Here is a 22,991-nt window from a genome sequence, read left to right on the forward strand (position 1 = left end):
TATTACTTAAGCACGGTTTTTACCCTAGGGTCTATATAACCACTGAAATTAATGTACACTGTTTGTGTGTGTGTAATGTGTGCATATATGTTTTCTTTTTCTATGAAAAAGAAGGTAAAACTACAGGTAGAAGTATTTGTGTAGCACGTCCCTGAAAGGGAATTTCTCTTCCTCACTCACTGGGGTCACCAAGTTAGTCGGGCCCTCTATAAATTCCCTCTCTAATCAGTACAATGGTCTCTGTCAGAAATTTGCCTGAGGCAATGCTTATATCTTACTTCAGCCACCAGCCTTATTAAACAAATGCTACAAAACATAGTGTTGGGGCGGACTTCTTAGGATACCGATCCTCTAGGATCTGAAGTCATATACGCATGTATGTATATGCTTGAGAATCCTCCAGGGATGACCACACACTATCCTTCCCTCCAACCACTTGCTTTGGGACCCAGCCACTCGTCTTCCAGGCAAGCTTTCCTTTTGGATGTTTGGAATTCCATCTGGCAGGTCCTTTCCTCAGTGCAGTGTTTGCTGCTCTGTATTTTACATTAACTCCTTAAAGATAATTCATCTGTGAATGGGATCTTTCCCAGTTTTTCCACGGAGTTATGTTTTTACCCTTTATGTGTCCCTGGCCAATTCAACGGCAAATTTGGAGCAAGAAACGCTAAACACAGGTTTATCTCGCCATCTTGAATTAAAAGTCAAGCGTTAATTTGTTTTAGAATAGTTAGTCCTGGGAGAAGTTTTTTTTTTTTTTGGCTGTGTTGGGTCTTCATTGCTGCGTGCGGACTTTCTCTAGTTGTGGCGAGCGGGGGCTACTCTTCGTTGCGGTGCGTGGGCTTCTCACTGCGTTGGCTTCTCTTGTTGCACAGCACGGGCTCTAGGCGCGAAGGCTTCAGCAGTTGTGGTGCTCGGGCTCAGTAGTTGTGGCTCGCGGGCTCTAGAGCGCAGGCTCAGTAGTTGTGGCGCGCGGGCTTAGTTGCTCTGCGGCATGTGAGATCTTCCCAGACCAGGGCTCAAACCTGTGTCCCCTGCATTGGCAGGCGGATTCTTAACCACTGTGCCACCAGGGAAGTCCCTGGAAGAAGAGAACTTCTAAAAAGTGGATCCAAAGAGATCCTTTTTTGCTGGTGTGATTTAAATATGAGCCTATATGAAATGACTGAACAAGTCTATTTCAGCAGTATATAACTCACTGCACATACTTTCTGAAGATTCTGTTTTTCTCAATTACAAAAAGAGTAAGTGAAAACTACTAATGTGCCAAGAAGTATAAAGGAGGAAAACCAAGCATTAATCCCATCATTGGGACTTCCATGGTGGTCCAGTGGTTAAGAATCCATCTTGCAATGCAAAGGACACCAGTTTGATCCCTCGTCGGGGACCTGAGATCCCACATGCCTCTCGTCAACTAAGCCCAAGTGCCACGACTACTGAGCCTGCCCACTCTGGAGCCCATGCGTCCATGGCAACTAATGAGCCTGCACGCCACAACTAGAGAGAAGGCCGCGCACCGCAACAAAGAGCCCATGTGCCAGAACAAAAGATGCCGCGTGCCACAACTAAGACCTGACACAGCCAATAAATAAATAAATAAATATTTTAAAAATCCCATCATCAAGACCTTTACCCTTAATAATCTTGCATTTCATCTTCCCGTGTTTCTGCCCTGATTTATTTACAGTTGTGAAATCATACAGCCCATTCAACTTCGTATTCATTTCAATCTAATATTATAGCCTTTTCCCATTTTATTAATAATTCCTTGGAAAAAAATTGTTTAATGACTACATAATAGTCCATAATACAGACATTACTTTTTTTGTAGTTTTGAATTTGAATTTTTTTAATTGTGGTAAAATACACGTAACATAAAATTTACCATCCTAACCATTTTTAAGTATACTCTTCAGTGTTGTAAGTATATTCACATTGTTCTACAGACATTACCTTTTGTGGCTATTTGTGCTGCCTCTTCTTTTTCCCTACTTTTAAAATTTACATACATTAAAATTCACTTTTTGGGGGTGCACAATTTCATGCGTTTTCACAAACCCATACAACTGTGTAAACACTACCACAATCAACATGTGGAACAGCTCCATCACCCCATAAATGCCCTCAGGTTGCTCCCTTGTAGTCAACTTCTCTCCACCCTCAGCCTCTGGCAACCACTGGTCTGTTTTCTGCCCCATTAATTTTGCCTTTTCCAGAATGCCACATAAATGGAATCATACAGTGTATAGTTTTTGGAGACTGACTCCTTTCACTTAACATAATACATAAGAAATCCACCCATGTTGTTGCGTGTATCCATAGTTTGCTCCTTTTTAATTGCTGAATAGTATTCCACTGTGTGTATGTACAACAGTTTATCTACCCATTCACCAACTGGATATTTGGATTGTTTCCAGCTTTTAGCAATTAGGAACTAGAATGTTGTAAACATTCACATACAGGTTTTGTGTGAGCAAAACTTTTCATTTCTCTTGGGCAAATACTAAGAAGCAGGATTGCTGAGCTGCTTATTTTATATAATAATGCTTTGCTAAACATCTTTATGCTTTCATTTTTGTTCACATTTAGGATACATATCTAGAAATGGATAACAAATGCCATTCCTTTTATCTTATGACTTCTTCATGTATGCGTTTTTAACTCTTGGTTGGCTAAGTATTATTTGATTGGTTGTTTTTTCAAGAAGGGTAAATGTCTCCCATATTATTATTAAACTTTGTATTTCACATAGGAAAGGCAATGCAGCAAGATATATTACTTTTTTCATGTTCCTTTTTCCTCAAAACTGTAGACACGCTTCACTGACCTTTGACATTTAGACTCACAGAAGAGAAGTCTGATTTTTATTCTTTTGTACATGTGTTTTATTTTTCTGCCTGGAAGCATATAGTGTTTTGTTTTGTTACTATTTGAAGTAAAAATTATAGTCAGGGTGTACCTAGTTGTGTGTTTATTTTCATTGATTTTGACTAAAACTGCTTGGCCTTTTTGACTAGAATACTCAAGGTCTTTACTTGCAGTGCCACATTTTATTCTCAGATTATAATTTTGACTACTGCTCTTGTTCCAAGAATATCTGTAATTCTTAAGTTAGAGGCCCCTTTCTCCGCTCCTATTATTTCCTTATTGATCTATGATTTTCTCTAATATACATCTCATTTGTTTGACCTTCTCTTATACTTCCAAGAAATCTCCTACAGATATCCCTCCACATGACTGATTTTCTTTTTCCTGTAGTGATTATTTTGTATTTTATTGTCTGGTACGCTTTTCTTTTCTTTTTTTTTTTTTCGGCCATGCCACGCAGCTTGTGGGATCTCAGTTCCCTGACCAGGGACTGAACCTGCACCATGGCAGTGAAAGTGAAAGCCCAGAATCCTAACCACTAGGCCACCAAGGAACTCCACTGATACACTTTTTGATACTGCCTTTTCTTTCTTTGCAATCCTTCTTAAACTCACCCTTCTCCATCCACATCTCATACCATCCTCAGCTTACTTTCTGCTCCAATTGCATCATGTACCTCAGTCTCTTCATATCTGTTTTCTGGGAGGTGCAGTCCCTAATGGGATTTAGAAAGTATACAGGAGAAAGGCATTTTGGAGTGAAAAGAACAGCACTACGGCTGCCTCCAAAAGCATTACCTAAATGATACTTAAATTTCTGAACTGGAATACAGACAAAGTGTCCAATTAGTTGCCTCTTTTTAATATAGTTCTCTTGACTTGTAGTTTAGAACATCTTCCTAGATTATCGCAATAGTCTGACCCAGTCTTAGTGTTTTCTAACACTGTATATTTCCATCTTTGTGACTCATCAGAGGTATAGGACTTGCAAATTTATTAAACTCTCAGCCAGGCTACATTAAATTTTAAACATTCCAGAAGCACCAAACTGGGAGTCTGGCAGGAAAAATGTATTAGGGTGGAGAAAATTTATTAGGGTGGAGTCGTATCCTTTTGACCAGCCTCTCTTGGTCAAAAGGATATGACTCTATTCTCCTGGGAAACAACAGCTATGCCAGTGGACAAGGTCATTTACTTACATGACTTATTTCATTGTGCTTATTATGTGTGGATAAAAGAAGAAAATAAATTACAGAAAAAGTGAAAGGGTAATTTGAAGTACTCTGCTTTTTTTGGAAAAGCCCCAATTGAGGAAAGCAGCTAATAGATTAGGGAAGTGATAACCAAAATCTTCTTGTATTATGCTGACTTATAACCCAAAAGCTTTTGATTCCAATTTCAAGGGGGCAGGTAAATTACAAAAAACACGGCTTAAGAGAGTATCTGAATTGATCTAAATACTGGAATACAAAAACTGTGGAAACTTACAAAGAATGACATTTTCTTTAAAAGTGTATTAGAACTTCAGAAATAATTTTTCAGATGCATTTTTAGTAATTGTTTAATTTTAGTTATTTAAATGAAAAACAAAACCAATTTTGAAAAATTTAACACTAAGAGAAAAGAACATATTTGCTGATGGCAGCTTGTGTCTCAGGCCTGCCGTGTAGACCATATGGTCGTGGTCTACACCCCACTGCCATCTGCTATGTCCTAATTGTGAGGCACTAACTTGCATCTTGAGTGTTGGGCCTGAAAATCTAAACCTAAAATGTAAGTATATCTCTACTAAAAATGCTACAATAACTGCAGCAAAGTGATATGAAAAAAGGAGCATTTCATTTCATGAATTCTCAAAATATAAAGTACCATTTTGGACACATTCCTTCTCCAATGACTTCTTATGGTGAACCTACTATGTACTAGGATGTGGATATAAAGATGCAGTAGGATTATCCCTCAATTCCTTTAATAAGTCAGCAGTAAGGTTTTTTTTTTTTAACCCAACCATCTGGCGGACATTTTTCATGTTCTACTTCATTTTGTCCAACCTAACACACACTGAACCCACTGACTGGCCTCTATTGATGTGTAATGCTTTGGTTACAATTTAGTGTGAAAATGAATGGTCACTTTATGAAACAGGCATAAAATGAAATGCAAGTTATTTTAAAGTTAAGGACACTGGAGTCCTAATTCCCCAAGCAGGAACCTGCCAGCTTATTCTGGAAATAATTCCTTTGGCTCAAAGCAACTGAGCTGCAGAAACATTACTTCCAAGTTTTTAATTCCATTCTAATTATTATTTGCAAGAGCTAATGGTTATCAGAAGTATATGAAAATTCAAGAACATCATTTCACAATTATGTATTTTCTATCCAGTACAACATTCATAACACCCTGAAATTGAAGATTTTTGAAGCCATAAATTTATGAATATATAAAAAACATATGTTGATTCCACATGAGGATACATTAAAAACATTAATAAAATTTCCCTGGAGTTTACAGCACTATAATTTATTGCATTCATTTGCTGATGTACTGACTCAAACACTAGTGTCTTAAAAACTAAGAAGCATATGTTTTGAAGAATAGAAATATATTAATTTTTTAAAATAGCAGTTAAACCTGTCTTTCCCATGGTTGGCACTTGACTAGAATATCAAATTGCAAATTTCTGCGAGAGAAAGAGACATTCTGGCTGGCGTATGGTTTACAGTGCAAAAGCACTGAGTGTGTATTTAAATGTAATCAAATTCTGAAATAACTTTATCCACAAAGAAAGAAATGAGCAAAATAGCCACACTCACTCCCTTTCCTAAATCATAAATTTAAAGGGGCACACTGATAAAAAGAGAAGGCATTGAAAGGTCTTCTAAAGCTCTGGGAGAGCTTTTTGTCTGGTTTTTATGTAACCACCTCCACGTACCTCTTCCAAGAAAAATCGACCACAAAAGCTCAATATTTATGAAGAATTTAATGAGTCTCTAAAGCTGTTCCAGGATAAGGAGACCTGATAAGCTTTCCAAGGGAAGTAGGTTTCCTTCTTAACAATCACAGAGTACTTCCAAAATTACAGTGAAATGTCTCAATATGGGAGTGGGTATGTTAGGTTTGGGGCTGCCTAAAAGGTGGGGAGCAGGAAAGACAGAATTATGAACAACCCTACTGCCTTTCCTCTGAAGTAATCTAATTTAATTTTTATGCAGAGAAATAACGTTACTGTCCCTGTTTCTTATCAGAATCATGGAAAGAGTGGGTGCACCACAGGCCTGGCCTTATGCCAGGAACCAAGCTGGAGAACAAATATTGCCTCACCATACACTTTCCTTGATGTACATACCTCAGAACACACTATGCTCTCATTTAATTTTATTTTTATATTTGGTTTAAGATCTTCCCTAGCTTCAGATATGTATTCAAACTAGATGAGCTCAGGGAGCAAGCAAAAATTTGGAGATTCCCAGGCCTAAAGGTAAATTTTAAAATATAGGTTAAGATGTGTACACAAATAGACTAAAGAATGCTGCATTAAGTCCTAAAAAATGAAAAAGTCAAGCAAGTACTACTTCAGGAATGGTGACTCGAAACACAGTAGCAATATTTAGGATAGAGCTGTTTTGGGGTTCCTACAATTATTTTATTATGAAATGTTTTAAGTCCAAAAAAGGTCGGGAGAATGATGCAAACTCATGTACACACCAGTAAGCGTCATCATTTCTTGAAAGTTTTCTTCAGATTTATTTTTAAGACGTGTCATTACAAATACGGTGGAAGCCCCCTGCCAAACCTCCTCAATCTTATTCTCCTGCCTCCCTCCCTTTGGTTAGAGGTAACTAAGTAAATGGTATCATAATTTACATAACCTTTCACAGCTTGATTTTTTTTTTGTCCCAACACTATGTTTTTGAAAATATCCATGTTGATACACACATCTCTAATTCATTCATTTTTATGGCTCTAGAGTAATCCAATTTATAAATATAGCTCAATTTATCAATTCTTTCTACTTTTTATTGATCAATTTTCCTAAAAGTCTATGAAGATTTAGGTTGGTTCTGCAATGAGCAATCTTATACAATCACCTAGGGTACATTTGCACATGTTTCTCTGGGATATATACCCTAGTGGGACTGCTCTGTTGTGGGCATTTACAGCTTCACTAGCACCAGATAATGACAAACTGCCCTTTAAAGTGGGAATACCAATTTTCACCCCCATTAGTAGTGCAGAAAAGTTCTTGTATTTACACATCTAGGGCAATATTTGGCATTTTTAAACTTTGAAAAGTTTCCCAGTGTGAAGAATATGAAATATCTCACTTTGTATTTTTTTTGTTAATGAGGTTAATATTTTCATTTGTTTTTGACTATGCAGGTTCCCCTTCTGTGAATTTCCTGTTCATATCCTTCTCCCATTCTTCTACTAGTTTGCTTTGCTTTTGTTTTATTGTATTTAAATATCTCAGACACTAATCCCTTATTGGTTATATTCATTATCAAGATTTTCTCCCATTCTATGCTCTTCTTTTGGTTTATAGTATATATTTTTACAATACAAAGCCTGCTTAAACTTATAAATATTTTCCTTCCCAACTTATGCTCTTTTTGTCTTAGTTAAGGCATAATTCACTACCCAGAGATCATACAGATATTCTCCTATATATTCTTCTTCTAAATGTTTTCAAGATTTGCTTTTCATAAGTAGATTTTAATCCACCTGGAATTTATTCTTTAACAGATTGACATTTTCTAATATTTTCCTTTGGATATTAATAATCATATTTGAACCTCATGTATTGAATATTCATCTTTTCTCCACCATTTTTTAAATTGTGGTATAATTGGCATATAACATTAGATTAGTTTCAGGTGTAATTACACAAATTTTTCATGACATCTTGAAATCCTACATATGCATGCTTCTGTTTCTGGGCTCTTGATTTTGCTACATTGGCCTATTTGCGCCCATCCTACTACTATAGTTAATTTTTTTTTAATGTTAGTGTTTGGGCAAGTCTTTTGTTCTCTTTCAAAACTGTTTTTATTATCTTTGCACTTCCATATGACTCTTGAGATTACATTTAATTTAAATATAATTTAGGAGAAACTGGCATTTTTATGATATTGAGGCTTCCTAATATGAACATATTATATATCTCCATTTATTTAGGTGAGCTTTTAAATATTTCATAAAGGCCTTGTATATCTTTTATTGAATTTATTACAAGGTACCTTATATTTTTTAAGTAGCAAAAACGGTGTCCTTTTGAAATTTGCTTTCTTATTAGTTTTTCCTACTGTGTAAGCATATAGTTATTTGTGCACTAACTTTGTTTCCAATAATCTTAATGAATTCTTTCATTAGTCCTATTATTTTATGTGTAGATACTGTTGGATATTCTGTCTAGACAATCAGGTAGTCTATGAATAATGAGAGTTTTGCTTCTTCCTTTCTAATTGTTATACTTTGTATTTCTTTTTCTTGCCTTATACTGACTAGGACCTCATGTACGATAATGAATATGAACAAAGACAGTAGCCATTCTGATCTCATATCTAATGTTAAAGAAAATGCAGTAACATTCTATAGACTAAGAGAGTACATCTCTATTCCTAGTGTGAGAAGATTTTTCATTTCAATTATGAATGTGTTCATTTTATCAAATGCCACCCTTTGCATCGATTTAGATAACTGTATGACTTTTCTCTCTTAAATATTCCATGCAGTGCCGGCTGGTGCTTATTCATTGCAAATACTTCCATGTGTATTATCTATTTTAGATTGCAAGCTTATCATAAGCAGGGCTCTATTGATAGGGATAGGAATCCTATATAGCCTGGCTTGGTGACCCGTCTCTCCATATCTTTTACTACTGCAGTAACCTCAGGGCTGTCAAGGGTAACAAAACTACTTTTCATATTAATTTCTCACCTCAAGGCTTCCACAATCAAATGGGATATAAACATCCAACTCAATATATACAACATATGTAGGTCAATATGCATGCACCTCAAATTCTTGGGAGAGTAGGTCCATCGTTCCAAAGTGGAAAATTGTTTTCATTTAATGTTGAGACCAATATATTTAAATTCCCTATGTTGGTGTATGGCTTTTATTTTTTTCCAGTCCATCTGTTTAGTAAGTATATAGACCTCAACAGTCCTGTCTTTAAATTAGGGCTGGAGTTCCTATACTGTGCCTCATATACACACAAGACTTGATCTCCTGTGACTGTGAAGGAATTAAAACTCAAAAGCCTGAGTTCTAGAGACCAGTAAATCCCATCTCCATCCCCAGGGTAGGCACAAAATCAGTTATGCACTTACTGGTCTGGCCCTCAGTTTCCTCTTTGTTTTTTGGCTCTGTAGATTTCATTTAATTTCTTGTATGTTCAACTTTACTGTTTTTTTATTAAGACAATTCTTTTAGAACAGTTTTAAGTTCAAAGCAAAACTGAGGAGAAAGCACCAATATTTCCCATATATCACCTGCCCTCACACATGCATAGCTTCTTCCCCCATTATCAACATTCCCCACCAGAGTGGTGCCTTTGCTACAACTGATGAACCTACATTGACGCATCCTAACCACCCCAAGTTCATAGCTTACATTAGGGCCCATGCTTGGAGTTGGATATTCCATGGGTTTGAACAAATGTATGACACGTGTCCATCATTATGGTATCCTACAGAGTATTTTCACTGCCCTAAATATCCTCTGTATTCCATCTACTCATCACCCCCACCTCCGACCCTTAACCCCTGGCAACCACTGATCTTTTTACTGTCTTCATAGTTTTGCCTTTTCAAGAACGTCATATAGTTGGAATCATATAGTATGCAGCCTTTTCAGATTGGCTTCTTTCACTTAGTAATATGCATTTAAATTTTCTCCATGTCTTTCTATGCCTTGATAGACCATGTCTTTTTAGTGTTGAATAACATTCCTTTGTCTGGATGTACATTTTATTTATCCATTCACCTTACCAAAGGACATCTTGGTTGCTTACAAGTTTGGCAATTATGAATAAAGCTGCTATAAACATCTGTGTGCAGGTCTTTGTGTAGACATAAGTTTTTAACTACTTTGGGCAAACACCAAGGAACATGAACACTCACTCATATTGTAAGAGTATGTTTAGTTTTGTAAGAAACCGTCTTACTGTTTTCCAAAGTAGCTGTACCATTTTGCATTCCCACTAGCGATGAATGAGAGTTCCTGTTATTCCACACCCTCACCAGCATTTGCTGTGGTCAGTGTTCCAGATTCTGACCATTCCAATAGGTGTATAGTGGTCTCTCATTATTTTAATTTGCAGTTACCTGATGACAGATGATGTGGAGCATCCTTTCATGTGCTTATATGCCATCTACATACCTTCTTTGGTGAGGTGTCCGTTAAGGTCTTTGCCCAATTTTTTAATTGGGTTGTTTGTTTTCTTATCGTTGAGTTTTACAAGTCCTTTGTATATTTTGGATAACAGTCCTTTATCAAATATGTCTTTTGCAAATATTTTCCCCAAGTCTATGGCTTGTCTTCTCATTCTCTTGACATTATCTTTTGCAGAATAGAAGTTTTTCATTTTAATGAAGTTGGCTTATCAATTATTTTATTCATGGATCGTGCCTTTGGTGTTGCATCTAAAAAGTCACTGCCATACCTAAGGTCATCTAAGGTTTTCTCCTAGGTTATCTCCTAGGAGTTTTATAGTTTTGTGTTTTGCATTTAGTTCTTTTATATATTTTGAGTTAATGTAAGGTTTGTGTCCACATTCAGTTTTTTGCATGTCGATGTCCAGTAGTTTTAGCACCATTTGTCGAAGAGACTATCTTTGCTCCATTGTATTGCCTTTGCTCCTTTGTCAAAGATCAGTTGACTACATTTATGGAGGTCTATTTCTGGGCTCTCTATTCTGTTTCACTGATCCATTTGTCTATCCCTTCAAGACTAATACACTGTCTTGATTACTGTACCTTTATAGTAAGTCTCGAAGTCGAGTAGTTTTAGTCCTCTGACTCTTCTCCTTCAGTATTGCGTGGACTATGCTGGGTCTTTTGCCTCTCCACATAAACTTTAGAATCAGTTTGCTGTTATCCACAAAATATGCTGGGATTTTGACCGAGATTGCATTGGATCTAAAGATCAAGTTGGGAGAAACTGACATCTTGACCATATTTAGCCTTCCTATCCATGAAAATGGAATATCGCTCCATTCAACTTTACCTAAAAAAGATTTATGTCCTATTTTACCTGGCCTTTCTAGGTGTTTTTAAAAATAAATTCAATACTTTATTTTAAAATAATTGTAAATCACATTGATCTGTAAGACAATGAAAAGAAATCCTATGACCCTGTTTCCCCAAATGATAACATCTTGCAAAACTGTGTTACAATCACACAACCGGGATATTTACATTAATACAGTCAGAATACAGAACACTTCTATTACCCCAAAGATCCCTCAAGTTGCCTCTTATAGTCATACCTTCTTTCCAACCACCCCCAACTCTTCTTTAATACCAGGAAATTATTGATCTGTTCTCCATTCCTATAATTTTTGCCATTTTAATAATATTATATAAATGGGATCATATGGTATGTAACCTTTGGAGAATGGCTTTTTGTACCTCAGCATAATTCTTGGAGATTCGTCCAGGTCATGGCCTGTATCAGTGGTTCATTTCTTTTTACTGCTGTGTAGTAGTCCATGGTATGGATATACTATAGTTTGTTTAACTAGTCACCCACTAAAGGGCATCTGGGTTGTTTCCATTTTTGGGATATTATGAGTAAAGCTGCTAAAAACATTCAGGTTTTCATGGTAAAACAAGTCTTCATTTCTCTGGGATAAATGCCCAGGAGTACAACTGCTGGGTTGTATGGTAGTTGCATGTTTATTTTTTTAAGAAACTGCCTGTGGCTGTACTATTTTACATTCTCACCACCAGTGTATGAGTGATCCAGTTTCTCTGCATTCTTGCCAGCATTTCATGTTGTCACTTAAAAAAAAAAAAAGGTATCCTGACAGGTATGTAATAAATAATGTCTGATTGTGGCTTTAATTTGCATTTCCCTAACAGCTAGTGATAATAAGCACATTTTTTTGGTTGTTTGTTTGTTTGTTTTGTGGTACGCGGGCCTCTCACTGCTGTGGCCTCTCCCGTTGCGGAGCACAGCCTCCGGACGCGCAGGCTCAGCGGCCATGGCTCACGGGCCCAGCCGCTCCGCAGCATGTTGGATCTTCCCAGACCGGGGCACGAACCCGTGTTCCCTGCGTCAGCAGGCGGACTCTCAACCACTGCACCACCAGGGAAGCCCAATAAGCACATTTTCATGTACTTATTTGACATCTGTGTATCCTCTTTGGTGAAATATCTGTTCAGGTCTTTTATTCATTTTCTAATTGGATTGGTTTTTTTTAATTGTTAATTTTTTAAAGTCCTTAATATAGATCCTAGTCCTTTATCAGATATGTGGTTTACAAATATTTTCTCCCATTGATCTAGGTGCCATTACCACGAATACCACAGTTGTGATTACTGTAGCTGTATAAGTCTTGATAATAGGTAGACTGATTCCCTCTACTCTATTTTTTTTCAGAATTGTTTTAGGTATTCTGTGGCTTTGTCTTTCCATATAAATTTTAGAATAATCTTGTTTAATCTACATAAAAAAACCTTGCTAGAATTTTGAGTGAAATAAACCTATAAATCAATTTGAGCCCAGCTTTCTTCCCCACTTGGTTCCCAGAATATTGGAATCAGAGGATCTTTGTCTGAGAAATCAGAGAAGCCCAAAATAAAATACCTAAAAACATCATCAGGCAATCAGATAGACCAGCCACATCTCCTTAAAATTAAGCTGGCAACTCTTTCCCTTAAACATCAACAACAACAAAACAAGACAAAACAAAACAAAATAAGGATCACCAGAAATCTTAGAAAGGTCTCTACATGAAAGATAGTGACAAAAACAAAACAGAAAACAGTAATTTGGAAAGAATTGAGACTATGCAGGGAAAAGAAAACTCCCCCCAACCCTGCCCCACAAAAGTCTTTTTATATGCTCAGAGATAAAAGAGAAGATGTTGCATCTGAGAATCAGGGACAGACTGCTTTTGTTAAAAAAAATAATTCAAGGAACAAAAAACATATAAGAAGAAAATAGAGAAAGAGGAAAAAAGAAAGAGATAAAATACTTACAGAACTGGAAAATAAGTTTAGGCAAATCTCCCAGAAAGTAGGGCAAATGGGCAAAGAGAGGAAAACAGTAAGTCTGATATCTGAATAATATATACATAAACATCTTTTAAAAACTAATCAACAAAAATTAAAATTAAAAAAAAATCTTCATCAAAAGTCTATATTCTCCACAAAATTACACATCCTTACCTATCCCACAGACCCATACTATAGTCAAGCAGGCTTTTTTATCAGTCTTGGGATTTATTAATTCATTCGTCTATTTATTTATGGAATAAAATATACTAAATTTCCTCTAAACATCAGTAGTAATGTTGGACACAGAATAAAGAGAAGAAAGACACCATCTATGCCACCTAAATTGTTTTTTCAATTGTGGAAATAGAAAAATAACAAAACAACACAATGAAATAAACACTCTGATAAAAGTATGTTCACAGGATCCTACAGAAACACAGAAGAACTGCACCTAACCTAGTAAATGGTAAAAAATGCCAACAAATGCTTTAAGGAAGAAATGGAGATTCAAAGGACTTTCCAAGTTCAACTACATGTTGTTAACAACCAAAAGGAGAAAAAGGATGCTTGAGGCCGAAATAAGAGCATTGGCAAAAGATGTGAAGTGACAGGTGAGCACACATTCACTTATTTACTCATTCAATTAATAATGTGTGGGTCCTAATCATATGTTAGCTATTAGACCTTAGAGTGGTGAAGTAAATGTCCCTTCCCTAAAAGGAGTATAATAAGAGGAAGCACAAAAGAGGAACATCAAATTTAGACCAAGATGTCAAGATAGGTTTCCTAAATGAGGATGACCTTGAAGAATAAGTGAGAATTAACCAGATACCACACTAAAAAAAGACACGAAAGTATACGTGATAAGATGCAGATGAAGACAATAGGTGCACAAAGAAGGGCCAGGTTTAAAATGAAGGAAAGAAGGGAAGGTAACAACTACACCATAGCAGCACTTTGAAACATCATTAGAAAATAAATCAGAGAAAAATTCAAGTGGCAAGGATCTTGAAAAGCACTCTTAAACACACAGGAAAATAAACAACAGATAAAAGTGACTAGAGTAAAAGTAGAAGACAAACAGAAATAACAAGTGTTCATGGAGAAGAGGACAGAATAAAGAGGCAAGAACCAACAGTAAATGATACAAGAGAAGAAAATTTTTCCTACAATAAAGAAAGATTTAAATCTGTACAACAAAAGTGGCCACCATGTGCCAAGGAAAAGTAAATGAAAAGAGACTGATAGCTAGATGCAACATTGTAAAACTCCTAAGGGAAAAATACAGCCTTCTGTAGGCAGCCAGGCAGAACACATAGGTTATCTACCAAAGAAGACAAACAAATTAAGCCAGCTTGAGAGGTCTGTGAGCAACACTGTATATCAAACTTTATGGAAAAAGAACTTCTGAGTCTTGAGAGGGAAAATTTGTGTCTCGGGAATTTTATACCCAAATAAGCCATTCACTGTTTATGTGTAAAGTCAAGAGAAAGACATTTTCAGATATATTATATAAGGACTCATAAAGTATAAGACCCACAACTTTTTCCTGAAATTAAGAAGGCTATAAAGTCTTGCTGCTTGAAGTGTGGTCCATGGACAAGCAGCATTGACATTACCTGGGGATTTGTTAGAAATGAAAGATCTTGGATCCCACTCCAGACCTACTGAATCAAAGTTTATATTTCAACAAGATCCCTAGGTGATTCATATGTGCATTAAAATTCCAGAAGCACAGCTCAAAACATATCCCTGCAAACAAAGTGATGATTCGGAATTAAGAACTGAAAATACTGACAATGAACACTGAAATAATGTATGCACACAAACACAAGTTTCAACGATAGTTTGAAATATGATTATGAAAGAAAAGATATAAAGGGAATAAATGGTGCCAAGAAACTGAGTATAAGATCCCAGATTATAATAACAAAGAGTAGGAATGAAGAAGAAAAGCATAAAATACACATCAGCTTACAAACAGAAATCAAAAGAAACTAGCATTTTATTATTGGCATTGACAGTTATAAAGCAATTATTAAAGTATGGCTTTCAAACATCTTAAATTTAATCATCAGTAATATAAAAACAGGATATATATATATATATATATATATATATATTTCCAAATTACCAGAGGTAAAATTTCAGCATAAAAGAAAAGAGAGAATGAAAGATTTTAAATAGTGATGGTAAGTCAAGCACATATATTGAGCTCTTTCCCCCTTATAAATGCCTAGTGAAATGACCAACAAAGTATATTAATAGGTCAACAACTCTCCATCATAGCTGGAAATTCATACAGGCTATACACAAGCCAGAAACTTCAACATGCATGTGAACAAGACTAAATTAAAGGATGGTATACAAATATACTATTCACTATACACAAAAGAGAAGGCTGCCTTTGAAGTAAGTGGAACGGATCCACAGGAGAACGCACCAATACTCACTAAATCAAATTGACAGATGATGTAGCCAGAACTCCTGGCAATCAATGCCGTGGGAGTGGCTAGTATAAGACAAAAATGTAGACGCATATAAGATCCAACTGGATAAAGGGCCCTGTGAAACACTCAGTGCCTGTATGGGCTGGGGTACTCTGGAAGGGATAAGGGAAATGTAGGTACTGCAGAGACTATCTCCAAATAAAGGAAAGCCACAAAAATTCATTAGCAGAAAGGCAATGTTCCTTCCCACAAATGCCTTCCACTGCAGCTTCTATTCATTCTCCATATTGACACAAAGCTGCAATAGATTAAAAGCAATGGTTCTTACCCAAACAGAAGAAAGGCATTTTTCCCATGGAGAGTGAGAACTCAATTAACAAAGGACTTGATAAAACCCTAATTCTAATCTAGATCCCTGATATTTGGAGAAAAACACACACACACACATATACACATACATGCACATAATTATACATATAAACATATTAGTAGATTTTTAAAAATTTGTTCTTATTTCTTTAATAATGTTCCTATAGGATCATTTTTCTTCTACCTGGATAACTCCCTTTAGCAATTCTTTTAGCACAAGCCAGATAGTAAAGAATTATCTCAGTTTTTGTTTGTCTCAAAACATCTTTACTTCACCTTCACACTCGAAGGATATTTTTGCTAGATAGAGGATTCCATTGTAATAGTTATTTTCTTTCAAGATGTTAGGTAATTTCATTATCTTCTAATGTGAAGTTAGCAGTCAACATCATCTTTTCTCCTTTGATGGTAATGTGTCTTTTCTCTCTGGCTTCTTTTAAGATTTTACCATAATGTGTTTATGCATATTTATTCTCTTTAGGGTGTGCAGAGTTTCTTGAATTTGTGGCTTGATATCTTTACAGCAATAACTTTTGGAAATTTGGGGAAATTCTTGGTTACTATCACTTCAAATAGTACTTCTACCCTATTCTCTATCTCTCTTTTCCTTTCAGGACTCCAATTATACATGGTTTAGACCTTTTCATCTTGTTCCATATATCCCTTATTCTATGTTCTGTGTTTTCCCCCCACCCTATAATTTAGCCTGGACATTTCCACAAACCTATACTCTCTTCTACTGTTTCTAATCTGCTATTATGGCCAACTATTTATTTCATAATTTTAGTTATCACTTGCTTCTATTCTCAAATTCCCATATGATTCAATTTTATGGATTCCAGTTCTCTGGTGAAATCCTGTAAATATTTATTACAGGGTTTTTGTTTTGTTTTGTTAACACACAGGTCCAATAACTCTAGTACCTGTTTCTATAATCCGTTTTTCCTCTTGCTCTTGTATCATGGTAAGATTGGCAATGTTTTATTGAATCATTGGCATGATCTATAAAAACTTGTATAATCTCTGGTTGGTGTCATCTTCCTCCAGGGTGTCTTTTTTAAAGCTTCTTGGAGAAGGTTGGAATAACAACAAATTTTATTACTCAAATTAGGGTTGAGCTAATTCAAGACTAGGTTTCAGTCTTTGTAATATCTAGTCTACTTAGGATTGGTTTTCCCTTTCTCCTAGGGTATAGTCCTTCATGGATACAAACTGATCACCTGAGATGTTTACCAGGGCTTTGAACTCAAATTTGAAACTGACTATGAAACTGCCAATAAATCTGCTTAATTTCTCAGCCTCTTAGCAGCTGCTTTCTGCTTGGCTTTTCTGCCTCTTACTGCTTAAAACTTGGTGAATACTAGGATGAAAAATGTGGCTCAGATAAAGTCATTTTTCTGCATATCTCTTACTTGCAGGGATCTTGCAGTCTCAAGTTCTAAGTCCATGATTATGTTTTATTCCTCAATTTCTGGTTCCCAACTACCCATCATTAGATTGTTAATATCTGTAGTAGTTTTTATCACATCTAAAGTATGGTCCAAAGTGGAGTGAGACAAATAAGGGCAAAAAAGTAAATTTTTATAAAGCTACATGAATTCAATTTAAAGGCAGGTCTTTCAATCTAAGATTATGTCCTACTTTTTAATGTTAAAATGAAGAGATTCTGATCGTAATTCTTTCCTGAAAAGTCTGTGATGGTAGACCATAGGTGAGTTTTTGTTTGTTTGTTTTTATTTTTGTCTTTATTTGACCAAATAAAAAACTGACAACCTATATTAGTTCCAAATATGCTTTTTTGGAACAATTTACTAGTATTTGAAATCCAAAAGTCTGAGAATCAGATTCTTTACCTTCTTCTTCAACGTTGGCCCATTCTGCTTTCTCTCCTGTCTATTGTCTTTTAGGCATAAAAGCTGCTTTTCATTTCCTGCTCCAGCACCTTTACATATGCTGGCCTCACTATCTGGATTTTATGTCCCATAACCCTCCACCCTTCATATAATTGACTTCCTCTCAGCAGTTGGGTCTCAGCATAGACCCTCGGCACAAAGGACTTCCCTGGAGAGGTGTTATCTACCCCCTTGACACAAATTTTAATTACACATAATTTGATTACATACTTGTTCACTGTTTGTCCCCCTAGATTATAAGAACCATGAGGACAGGCTCTGTGTAGGTTTAACTCACAGTTGTTAAACTCCTTACCCACACCAAGGCATAAAAAGCATCTTGGAGCTGGAGACTTAGATAGTATAAGGATTTCTGAAGATTTCTTTGAGAAATCTATGCTATGATCCTACCCCCTCATCCTGCTCCAACAGAAAGAGAAGGGATGAGGGCTTCAATCTGCGAACCCCAATTGAGAGGAAGAAATTTTAGGGACACCAGCTGACACGTGCCTCTTGCAGTGGGTTGGTGTCTAACTCACACCTGAGAAATTTAAGGGCTGAGAGCTCAGCTGCAATGGCCTATGTAAGCAGAGCAGGTGTTGCTGCATTGGCTCCTAGAACTGGAGAGTTTGTTTAGCAAAGTTCACAGGAGGGTTCCCAGTGAACCAGATGTGGGCCGCATGCAAGAGAGCCAGCATGGGGTTGTCTTAGGAACGAACATACCAAGACAGCCGCTGAAGGGGTGAGTAGACATAAACAGGAAGAAGCTGGGAGTATGCCTAGGTGTCCAAGATTAGGAAAGAGCAATGTTACCAAGTCAGAGGATTGCGAATACCACATCTCAAGCGAATTGCAGGCAAGGATCCCAAGGGACTGGGGGGAAGGAGGAGACACTGTCTCAGAAAAATCCATCAAAGTGCTCACGATAGATGAAGCTGGCTTTAAACACCTACTAAACCAGAGAACGTCAATACCTGGTCACTAAAATCAAGGCAGAACTCCCCTCCTCCTTCTCCTTTTCTGAGTAAGTACAGAGAAGGTAGAAGGGGCTGAGCAGTAGCCCTTCCTACCCCAGAGGCTTTCCAGTAGCAGCCGAACCCGGTTAGGAAACAGAAGACACAAATGCACACACACACTGAGATAGATCACTTGGTAAAGTCATATTCTAGGCAAAATCAAAGTAAGTTTTTAAATTAATAAAATAACAGACATGGAAGCATTTTGGTTGTATGACAACAAGATGAAAGTGGCCATTCATGGTCCTTAATATTGATATATTCCTCTAAATCCTTTTAACAGATACAAGTACATACCACCTTTTTTAAAATTTTGCCTTTATCTCTTTTGCCAGTGCATAAGTAGAATTTATGGAATTTTTGTTGTTTAAGTGATGCTTGATGCTGAATAAGGACCATTTATACCGGTGATTCAAATAGAACCTTGACTGAGCTCAAAATTTTGAGCTTAAGTAGTCTCATCCCTTCTATTACTCCTGATAATTACCTTGCCATTTATCACAGGATATGGATTTTTATATTTTGAGGGCAGGGCATGAGGGATGAATGTCAAGGAATCATAAAATGCTCTAATATGAGGGGTTTGGCTTTTATATTTAGTTGGTGACTGGGGAGGTACATACCATAAAGAAAAGACAAACACAAATAAACCCCACTCTTTTCCCACCTGAACCCTACCATTCTTTGCAAATTATTCAGATCCCTCAGATTTGGACTGAGATGCCAAAATCCCACCTTCCATGCCAGTCTCCATGCTGGAAACTTCTCCCTCAAATGACTGACCAGCGGTGGGTAAGAACTTGCTCCCTACCTAAGAAGACCCTCCCTGACCCTTGCCCACAGGAACAAAGGCCCCCTATTACAAACCTCACCAGGATAAATACATCCCGGTACAATGCAACATCCATACGGTATGACACACTTAGAGGGCCTTTATTTCCTCACCAAGGTAACACAGAAGAAGCAGCTATACCATTTTGTCATTGCGAGACTAATCCCCGGACTCAATTCTGCAACCATTTACTTAGGGTTCCAAGCTCTGAGTCAGAACTTGCCCTAAGATAATGACACCAACACTAACTCCAGAAGCCTTCCCATGCTTTCCTGGAGTGGACTCAGAGACCTCCTTCTCAAAGGCCATGTCTACAGTCTCATATCTGCCCTGCTCTGTGCTGTCTCAAGGAAAAATGAGAATGTACGTGGTCACTCTTTAATATGCCATAAAACAGCGACCTTGATGGAATCCAGAGCATTTCTGCTCTATACCTTACACATTCAGGGAACGGCCATTCCCTCTTTCACTGGACAACATCCCCAAACTGAAGTTGGCTGCCATGATCTTGGAGTCTTCTTTTGTCCAGAACCAGCACATCCGGTTCCATCCACTTGGGGTTCTGTCTTACCTGAGAGCTCAGGTAAAAATCCTTGGCTGGGATTGACACTACCCCTTGAAGAATTACCTCAAATTGTCTCAAGAGCAATGATAACTGTGGGTTTCTTACAGTGTACGTTTATTTTTTAAGAAGCTGATCTTACATTTTAACAAATGTTGCTTAACATAAACATTTCTAAGCTGGGAGCACAGACCTTGCATTACCTTCTTAATCAATGGGTTGCTCAGAGAAAGTGAACCGAAAGTGATTAAAATGGCAACAACTCAAGGGTGGAACACAGAAGACTTGACCTCTTACCCCAGGTCTCAACAACTTTGGGCCAGTGACTTATCATGCCGGCCTCCCCTCCCTTAAAGCCCAAAGTGTGGAGTGCCCCAGCTGCTGCAAGCTGGGAGTCTCATGTGGAGGGGTATGGCCACACGCGTGAAAATGCGGCCATTACTATTTAAATATGGTAACTTGGTAACTTACACCACCATCACGGCACCTTCCAAAGCCAAGAAGCCCAGTTGTCTTCCCAACCTCACCCATCCAAAGGTGCTGACACCCCACAGAGAAGAACAGGAAAAGCCACCACTTACCTGCCAGTCAAACATCTCCGCAGAGAATAGGACGCTCCTCCCCCACAAGTCCGGGAGCAGTCACTCCAGTCACCCCAAGCATCCCAGTTGCTATCTTTGTCTTCATCCGAACGAGTGTTTCTTGCAGTCTGTAAAGTGAAAAAATGCAATAAATTATCGACAAAATGCTAGAAATATCCCAAAAGCTTTCCCAGTTTTTCCAGAGTCTTACTCTAAGCTGTTCACAAAGACTAAAGTTGCCTAAAAATGCATTGTTTTGGAATGGCTACATTAAAACACACACACACACACACACACACACACACACACACAAGATAGTTTTATATGGAAACTCGTGACACATGAGTACCTTTCCATCTTATGAAGGTTTTATCCAGATGGCTTCCAAGCTCAGTTTTAAATTTGAAATTTTATCATTCCAAAATTTAAATAAATTGGCTAAATATAAATAATATTCATTACTATTATTTTGTTTTTATAACTTACATAGCAGGGTCCCAGCTTGTACCTAAGAAATTCTCTCATTGTCTGTCATATAGACTGGTGCTTACTCTAAAGAAACCATTTTGCAGGAGGATTTGTGGAACCTCCTGAGAGAGGCTTCACCCCAAGAAAACAAAGATAAAGCTTCAGGGTCCAAGAAAATAGAGAAGGTTCAATTATGAATGCTGTTTGTATTAATCTGTCTTCTGAACTTGCCACCATTGACTTATATCAAGATACTCTAAAGAAAAGAGAACAGGGGTAGTTAAAAAATTTTAAATATATAGATAGATTTAGATATGAAAAGAAATGATGTACAAAACATTACAAAGAGGCCTAAAGGAGACTCGAATAAATGGAGAAACACGTAGTCCTAAACAGCTGGAGTCAATACTGTAAAATTCTCTCCAAATTAATCTATAAATTTATGATAACTCCAATCAAAATCCCAAAGGGGATTTTTTTTTTTAGACCCTAACAAAATGATTCTAAAGTTCATCTGGTGGAGTAAATGTCTACAAGAGCCAAGAAAAAACTGTACAAGAAGGAAAATTAGAGGGAAATTACCTCAATTCAAACAGTATAGAATTGGCATAGCAATAAGCATTCAGATCTATTAAGGTAAGACAGAGAAGAGTCCAGAAACAGACCCAAGTATAAGGACATCACAGAGAACCACAAGTCGGTGTGATGCATGGTTTCAAAGAAAATAATAGACAACTTCTTCACAAAAGACACCAAAATGAATTCAGATATATTCCGGAAATTAATATTTTGAATGCTGAACCCATAAAATACTAAAAAAGCTATAGATTAAAAGTCCTACAGGCTTGATGTAGCAAAGAGTGTCCTAGATGTGTCAACAAAGGGAGAAAACCCCAAAGCAAAAGACTGATAGGTTGAATTACATTAAAATAAAAACACACATAGCATTTTCTCTCTCTTCACCTATAGATAAAGGAGTAAGTATATGAACATCCACACGAAAATGCTGTAGTACAAGTATGTGGGCTGGAAGAAAACCCACCAAATTGCCTCTAAGGATGGAGGGAGCACGACTCGGCGTGCACCCTGTTGGCGAAGGACACAAGAGGAATGCCAACAGAATGTTTTATTCCCCTCCCAGCCCTCCCCCAAAAGATCTGAAGCAACTATGACAAAACGTTCAACTCGATGAAGCCAGGTGGTGCTATAATAGATGTTAGTTTTATCTGAGCTTTTATGGGTTTTGAAATTTCTTTTAAAACAAACTTTGAGGGGGCTTCCCTGGTGGCGCAGTGGTTAAGAATCTGCCTGCCAGTGCAGGGGACACGGGTTCGAGCCCTGGTGCAGGAAGATCCCACATGCTGCGGAGCAACTAAGCCCGTGCGCCACACCTACTGAGCTTGCGCTCTAGAGCCTGAGAGCCACAACTACTGAGCCCGCGTGCCACAATTACTGAAGCCCAGGTGCCTAGAGCCCGTGCTCCACAACAAATAGAAGTTACCGCAATGAGAAGCCTGTGCACCGCAACAAAGAGTAGCCCGCTCACCGCAACTGGAGAAAGTCCGCGCACGGCAACAAAGACCCAACGCAGCCAAAAAAAAACTTTGAGGGTAAAAGGCAATCTTTAGAGAAGAATGTAAGCCTATATCATATTTAATACAGGTAAATGTGTACATGCCTAGGGAAATGAGTAAGAGGTTAAGTAAAATGTTAGCAGTGGCTACTTCC

At 37.3% G+C, this 22,991-nt stretch overlaps 1 protein-coding gene across 1 annotated transcript in view; it reads right to left on the reverse strand.

Moving 5' to 3' along the window:
- ADAMTSL3 (ADAMTS like 3) overlaps window positions 1-22,991 on the reverse strand; it is a 376,368-nt gene that overhangs the window by 231,884 nt on the left and 121,493 nt on the right. The window contains 1 exon segment of the mRNA XM_089906711.1: window positions 20,796-20,923. Coding sequence (XP_089762837.1) covers window positions 20,796-20,923 — 128 coding nt within the window.

Source organism: Delphinapterus leucas, chromosome 2, assembly GCF_059928025.1.
Source record: "Delphinapterus leucas isolate spDelLeu-1000000601 "Yukka" chromosome 2, BTC_Dleu_Yukka2, whole genome shotgun sequence".
In the NCBI taxonomy this organism is placed as follows: domain Eukaryota; kingdom Metazoa; phylum Chordata; class Mammalia; order Artiodactyla; family Monodontidae; genus Delphinapterus; species Delphinapterus leucas.